This window comes from Stenella coeruleoalba, assembly GCF_951394435.1.
Source record: "Stenella coeruleoalba genome assembly, chromosome: 17".
Classification (NCBI taxonomy): Eukaryota; Metazoa; Chordata; class Mammalia; order Artiodactyla; family Delphinidae; genus Stenella; species Stenella coeruleoalba.
The window spans coordinates 63,500,539-63,508,004 of NC_137163.1; the positions used below are offsets into that span (position 1 = coordinate 63,500,539).

At 46.0% G+C, this 7,466-nt stretch overlaps 1 protein-coding gene across 1 annotated transcript; it reads left to right on the plus strand.

Annotated features, from left to right (window-relative positions):
- Positions 1–1,629: 1,629 nt before the first annotated feature.
- On the plus strand, positions 1,630–4,788 carry RPL7 (ribosomal protein L7; the record flags this gene model as incomplete). The annotated part of the gene is given in 8 exon segments (XM_079901581.1): positions 1,630–1,642; positions 1,645–1,675; positions 2,465–2,573; positions 2,849–3,015; positions 3,542–3,679; positions 3,772–3,881; positions 4,217–4,426; positions 4,726–4,788. Coding segments are annotated over 7 exon segments (777 nt in total). The 3' UTR covers position 4,426; positions 4,726–4,788.
- Positions 4,789–7,466: the final 2,678 nt, after the last annotated feature.

The following is a 7,466-nucleotide window of genomic DNA, read 5'->3' on the forward strand; positions in this document are numbered from 1 at the left end:
CGCCCCGCAGCCCCCGAGATGCCCGGGGGCGCTTGTCAGAGCTGCTGGGACCAGAAGGCTGCGCCCCGCGCCCGCCCCCGAGGTGCCCGCCGGGATGGAGTGCGCAGCGCCGCTCCCCGCTTGCGCGGGGCCACTCCCGCCCGGGCTCGGCGCGGTGGCCCCGGGCTGTGCCCGCCGCGGCAGCCGCCCGGCTCGGCGCCTCCTGCCGGCTGCCGCCCGCCTGTCCCGGAGCGCCCGCGCCGCAGGCCGGTCCCGCTGCAGCGGCGGTGACAGCCGCGAGTTAGGCGACGCGCGCTGCTCTCATGGCCAAGCCGCCGCCGCCGCCGCCCGAGCGTCCCCGGAGCCGGCGCGGCGGCTCCCTCTCACTCCGGGGGAGGGGCGCGCAGCGGAGACGGCACGGGCCGGCCGGCCGCCGCGGGAGTTGTCAACTTGATCCAAGTTGCGAGAGGGTAGAAGAGTGGGGTGCGGGGCAGCGGGAACGCCAGGAAGGGGCGACTCGCTCGGTGCAGGAGAGCGCTCCCCAACGTCTTGCAGCTGCCTCCGCGGTCTCGTGTCCCCCTGCCCTGCACTCCCCGCGGCTGTCACTCGGGCACCGGGCTCCGAAGCGCAGCGCCGCTTGCAAGTCGGAGCGCTCCCGACCGCCTCTGAGAAGGCTCCACACTCCGCGCTATATAACCCGCGACCGGGACGAGCCGGCGGCGGCATCGGCCCTCCCTCGGCTCGGCCCTCCCCGCCCCCGGGCGCACCCCGCCCCCGGCCCAGCCCCCCGCCCGCTCGCCGCCCGCTTGCCGTCCGCCGAACCGCGGCGGGCAGCCCCTCTCACATGGCCGTGGCCGCAGCCTCCAGCCCTCCTCGCACCTCCCTTCGCGGTTCACGCCCCCTGCCGTGGGGTGTCCCGGCCTCCGCCTGCCAGACCGGACGGTCGGCAGTGCCCTGGCCATCTTCTTTTGGCCGTCCGCTCCTCGCTTGTCCCCGTCTCGTCACTTTCGTTAACCAGGGGGCTCTGGGTGGCCCCGCCTGCGATCAGGCGCTGCGGAAGACAGCCCTGCAGGCTGGAGGAACGAAGAGAAGGACCTCGGCAGCGCGGCAACGGGCGTGCCGGTTTTCTACTGGGGTTGGCAAGGAGCCGAGAAGGCGGTCAAAAGCCGGCAGCAACTTCGAATCGTAGGCTTTGGAACGTAGGCTCAAAGGCTCTCAATTTCCCCGGCTGGATTCACCACCGCCGTGGTTCCCTACCGACCCGGTCAAGCGTTGCCCTCCCGCCAGGCGGGCCGTGAAAGTGATGCATGCCGGGATTTGTAGTTCGCGCCCCGGTCGCGCGTCATTTGTATATATTACTGGGTAGAATTCGAGCCGTATCCTGTCAACGCAGCCCAGGGATTAGGACCCCGAGTAGTCAAGGTATCGGCACTCTTTGCTCTCATCATATTGGTTAAAGAGTCTAACCAATGCATTAATTTTTCCCATACAGATTTTACTTGAAACTTGATCGTAAGAGGCTGAATCAGGCAGTTCTTAATTCTGCTTCTGCAATACGAGTTCTCAGTTCTGAGTTTTTTTCTGGCTTATCCTGGGACACCTATGAGTCTTGGGGCTTCACGCTCGCCGTCTTTAAGTGGAACAGCGCGCATGCGCGAACTTCCTCTTTCCCGGCTGGAACCATGGAAGGTGCTGAGTAAGTCTCTCCTCGTCCTTTCGAGAATCCTCCTCCATCCCCGAAACCAGAGGCTTTTGTCTTACTCTCTCTCGTCCCATCTGTAACCTGTCTCTTTGTCGACTTACCTGTGTGTTTGTGAAGTTGTGTGAAACTCCTGGTGGTCTTAGGCTGAAATGGGCTTCAGGAGGCCTTGGGGCGAGGTTTTGGAGTTACCGGGAACGAGATGTGAGAGCTGAATATGTGCGGAACCGACAGGTTGTCCAGTCTCTCGTCTTTTGAAGGAGGCTCAGAATCTCTGAATGGGGTTCTTTTTCCTTAGCTGGCATTTGTCCGAAGCGTCCCTGCCGTCAGGTCTCTGCTTACAGCATATGGAGCTTGAGGCTTGAACCAGGGTTGTCGTTGGGGGTTTGTTTGAGGTTTTTTGTTTTTTTTTTCTCTTGAGACTCTTAAGTTCTCTTAGACTCACACTCACTAATAGTCTAGGGATCAGTGTCTTGCGGCAGCCTTTTACTCTGCACGGTTTGCTCTCGGCATTTTTGTTGTCGTGGGACCCCGGGAGTGATGGTAGATTAAATGTGAATATGTTATTTTTGTGACTCGTTTAAAGAAAGTGGTCCGTGTTAAAGGTAAAGATTACTGGCATAGGAATTTTCTAAAATCTGCCTCTTACATCATAGCACGCTACAGCGGTTAAAGAAAGGTACGTTTGAAGTCAGTGGTGATAGTAGTAAGAGAGCGCTCAGTACAGAATGGGAGTGCTGCAGTGCTGTGAGCTTTCTGAATTAACGCTCTGTCTGCTAATGTTAGGGAGAAGAAAAAGAAGGTTCCTGCTGTGCCAGAAACCCTTAAGAAAAAGCGAAAGAATTTCGCAGAGCTTAGGATCAAGCGCCTGAGAAAGAAATTTGCCCAGAAGATGGTAAGTAAACTTTTTTGAGGCACCAAGTTAAAAGGCCCTACGATTGAAAATGAGGTGAATGTTTTTAACAAGGCTTGTTTACTTCAGCTGCTGTACCAGTGAGCATGGTTAACTTAGAACGACCTTTCCAAGTGAAGTTAGTTATCTCCCTCTTGCAATGTTAACGCATACTGTAGTGAGAAAGCTTCAAGGGAAGGGTTTTCTTGGAAAGAACTGATACTGCTAGTTGTGTTTGGGAGCTAAAAAGCAGATGAACAACTGATGTTGGTTTTCAGCTTCGAAAGGCAAGGAGGAAGCTCATCTATGAAAAAGCTAAGCACTATCACAAGGAGTACCGGCAGATGTACAGAACTGAGATTCGAATGGCTAGGATGGCAAGAAAAGCTGGCAACTTCTACGTACCCGCGGAACCCAAATTGGCATTTGTCATCAGGATCAGAGGGTAAGTTCAGTTTTTACTGCATTCTGGTTTTCAAGGGAAAGCTACACAATCCCAGTAAAATTTCACAGTACTTGTGGGGACCTTGGTTGTAAAACATTGGAATGAAAATATTTGGGTGGTGAGGAGAGTAATTTAGTGATTGTAAGCCCTGTGCCCTAAGCATCTATCCATTCTCGAATTGAGCACTTGAGTTCAGTGTCCTGGAGGTTACCTTCAAAAGCAGTTAAATTGGAGCCTCATAAGTGCTGTGACAAAGATGTATGCAAAACTAGCAGTAATAAGAGTGTTAGGGAAAGTTGTAAACGTGAAAGGTATGTGTCAAAAGACAGTTTACTTGCAGGGGAGGCAAGCTGGCAGAGGTAATAGAATACAGCTAACTAAAGGGAAAAGTGGTCTTTGTAACATGCGAGGCTTCTTATTTAGGTGTGACACGTGTTGCCCAAAATTGTAATAATTAGTTTCTTGTCTTTTACTAGTAAAAATTCTGATAAAAGCTAAATGAATTTTTTGTATTTTTTCATTGCAGTATCAATGGTGTGAGCCCAAAGGTTCGAAAGGTGTTGCAGCTTCTTCGCCTCCGTCAGATTTTCAATGGCACCTTTGTGAAGCTCAACAAGGCTTCAATTAACATGCTGAGAATTGTGGAACCATACATTGCATGGGGGTAGGTGTCTTTGATTTCTGTTTGGTAAACTGGCAGGTGTTTTGACAGTGATAGTCTTATTGGGTCATTTATATCTGTATTTCCATATTTAGGTACCCAAACCTGAAGTCAGTAAATGAATTGATCTACAAGCGTGGTTATGGCAAAATCAACAAGAAGAGAATTGCCCTGACGGATAACGTGTTGATTGCTCGATCTCTTGGTAGGTTCTACCTCTTTGGGGAAAAGTTACTATTATTAATTATAAAAGTTATTGTATCAGACAAAATGATATTTTTTGGCATCTTGTGGCCTGATTTTTCTCACTATTATGCATCTTCCTTTATTCCCTACAATATTTATGAAAAATGGAGGTATGATTTCGTTGGCTTGAGCTGTATCTTTGTAAATAAAGTCATGTATTTCCTTCTTTGTTACTTTACTCTTGATTTACTTCTAATTCTTTATGTCACAGCCTATCTTAATGCCTTAAAAATTTAATAGTCTCGAAATAAACAGTTTTAGTAACTTTAAATCATCTTGATGATTTATGTTCAGGCAAATACGGTATTATCTGCATGGAGGATCTGATTCATGAGATCTATACTGTTGGAAAACGTTTCAAAGAAGCAAACAACTTCCTGTGGCCCTTCAAATTGTCTTCTCCACGAGGTGGAATGAAGAAAAAGACTACCCATTTTGTAGAAGGTGGAGATGCTGGCAACAGGGAAGACCAGATCAACAGACTTATAAGAAGGATGAACTAAGGTGAGCAGCTACATCCTGAAAGAAGTTTACTTAATACTGGAGGAAAAATGACTATTGTGGTAAGGGTTTGGTTTGAGTTCTAAGCAGTATTTAGTGGGGCGGGGGGGGGGGATCAACCATCATATATGATCACAGTTGGTTTGGTTTCTCCTTTTGAGGACATTTATGGAGGGAAGAAAAAGCCTTTTTTTCCTTCCTACTTAATAGTGGAAACTGAATTGGTGTTTCTTACAACTTCCTGGTTTATGTTAATTCTTAGTTATTAAGGTGTTTAATGGGTTTTTTTCCCTTCCTTTCAGGTATCTACCATGATTATTTTTGTAATCCGGTCAGTTAATAAACAGTGACTGCTCTCTGCTCTGTATTGTTGTCTTGGTGACTTTTTGTTATCTTTTCTCAGCCGTCCCCTAACTATTGTGGCACATCTTGGTGTGACACAGTTAAGTCACATCAACAGCCTGTTGCGTGTAAAACTTAGGGTCCAGTTTGTATCTTGTGAAAAACATTCCTGGGGTTTATTGAAGATTTTCCTGTACGAAGTCCTGATTTTTCACTTTTGAGTTGGCCAAAATGGGTCTATTCTAAGAAAGCCCATTTCACAGGCCTTTGTGCATGAGTAAAGGTTCAGTTTACAAATAAAAATCCGTTGCTGAAATTCCATTTTCTCAGGCTTTGGCTTGCCTATAAAGTAGTGAGTAAATGTGTCATTTTCTTTTTGCATTTCACTTTTATGTTTTTGCTTTGCATCTTCTACCCATACTTACGTGAGTTCCTAATAATTCCACTACGCATTGTGTCTATCAAGAAGGAAGAAATGAAATGTGCCCATGGATGCAATTTATTTGGAGCACCTAAAGAACTCATGAGAATACTAGTGAGCAAAAACTTGAAATAGAAAGGCTTTTATAAATAACATTCCCTGTATGTTTTTATGTATCATCTCACCTAGGCTAGCAAACCTGAAAGTTTTAAGTGTAGTGTAACAGGAAGTACATAAAATAAAAGTAAAAGGGTTTATGATTCTCACTGATAGCGCCAAGGGTATTACGCCGTATGAAATAGATGCCCTATTCTTTTGATTTTGTTGCACCAGAATCATCACTTTAGTATTTGAAAGTTGCTAGACAACTACATTTAAATTCTTGGATGTTGGAAGCTATTTGGATTAGTGAGTTTAGGGTCAGTGAATCCTGGAGGGAAATCAAGGTTATTAGTTTATAAAACCAATGTTACATGTATACATGTCTATAGTGTTTTGCAAGAAATTTAATATCTTGGTAAACAGTTGGATCGATGTATAACAAAATCATACATTAATCTCTTGGTGGAGCCTCAAAGTCTTTAAGTTTTGAAATTACCTGTTTTGTTTTACTGCTTTGGTAGGTAACTACACAGTATAGCCCACGAGTCTTTGCACAACCAGTATTCTGAACGGTAGGAGTGGCTCAGAAGAAAACATGTAATTACTGTAATAAAGTTGATCAGGTGGCATATTGCTAACTACCTAGGCATGTAGGATTTGGAATAGTAATAGAAATGGCATTCTATATATGGGATGGTGGTATTTAATAATGTTTTTTTCAAAAGAATTAACTTTTTAAGAGCAGTTTTAGGTTCACAGCAAAGCTGAGTGGAAAGTACAGAGTTCCATTATACCCTTCTGCCCCTAAACAGCCCGTCTCCCCCACCCTCAGCATTGAGTGGCACATTTTTTGCAGTCCATGGATGTTGACACATCATTACCCAAAATAGCAAATACTGGTGAAGCAGGTGAGGGGGATAGGAAGATCTGTAGGTATATGGAGGGGAAAGAAACAGTGTTTGGGCTGTACATGTCCTCTGCACACGTTTGTTTTCAGTCCTGGAAATTCACTGTCCACATAGTTTCCGAATGTGGCTAGAGGACCAGAGGATAGGGAGATGTATGAGAGAGTTTGGAAGTGGGGAGGACATCTGGGAATATGGTAGATAACTAAAGCAATGGGAATAAACAAAAAAAGCATGCTGTCAGGTGACAGTTACAGCTGTCAGATTGCTAGGGAGTAAATTGGGATAATCATTTGCCTTCACAGGATTGTAAGGATTAAAACTGAACATGAGAATATTTTGTGAACTATTAGAACCTGTTGAAATGCACCTTAATATCTTATTTTACTTAACTCCCCTGAAAGTGGTGTCACTTTCTACAGGAGATATCCACATCCACTAGAAGGCTAACCAACCTCTGATGAAAGTCTGGGCCACCCAGGTTCTACTTATACAAAGATTCACTTCACATAAGTACATTGCCTTTTTGTACCCTTCAGAGTTCCAGCTTTATTAGGTCTTTCCCTAGCTACCCTAGTTTAGTTGTTGCCGGTGTTTCCTGGTCTTGCTTACCTTTGAAGTTTCCTTTGTGGTAAACTGGATTAAGAATGCTGGCTCTGGAGCCAAACTGCATGAATTCATATCCAGCTTCCACTTAATAGTTTGAGCCATTAAATTACTTCATCTCTGGTTCCTTACCAGCAAAATGGGGGAAATAATAGTACCTAACTTTCATAGGATTTTAGTGAAGATTAAATATGTCACGTCATGGAAAATGCTTAGGGCAGTGCCTGGCCCAAAGTGCTTAGTAAATGCTGTCTGCTGTGTAACTTGAGCACTTAGCAGGGGTGTACAAAGGAAAATAGCCTCTGCTTTCTTGTGTTAATGGGCAAGATAGACTTAACACAAATATAAGTGCTACACGAGGATGTCTAGGATGGGACAGATTCTTGAAGTGTCATTGGGGACCACCTGCAGGGGAAGATGGACAACTTTCTGTTCCCGCTGTTTTCCTTTACAGGTTTGGTATCAAACTAGCCGAAACATACACGTGCCTCATTCAAGTGCTCCCTTCTCTTCAGCAGTTAACTTTTTAAGGTGGGCTTTTATTCATCCTACCCAGTACCTGACATAACTTATAGTAGGCACTAAGTATTTGTTTTCTATCACTGCTGTCACAAATTACCACAAACTTAGGTGACTTAAAACACAAGTTTAACAGCTTTGAAGGTCA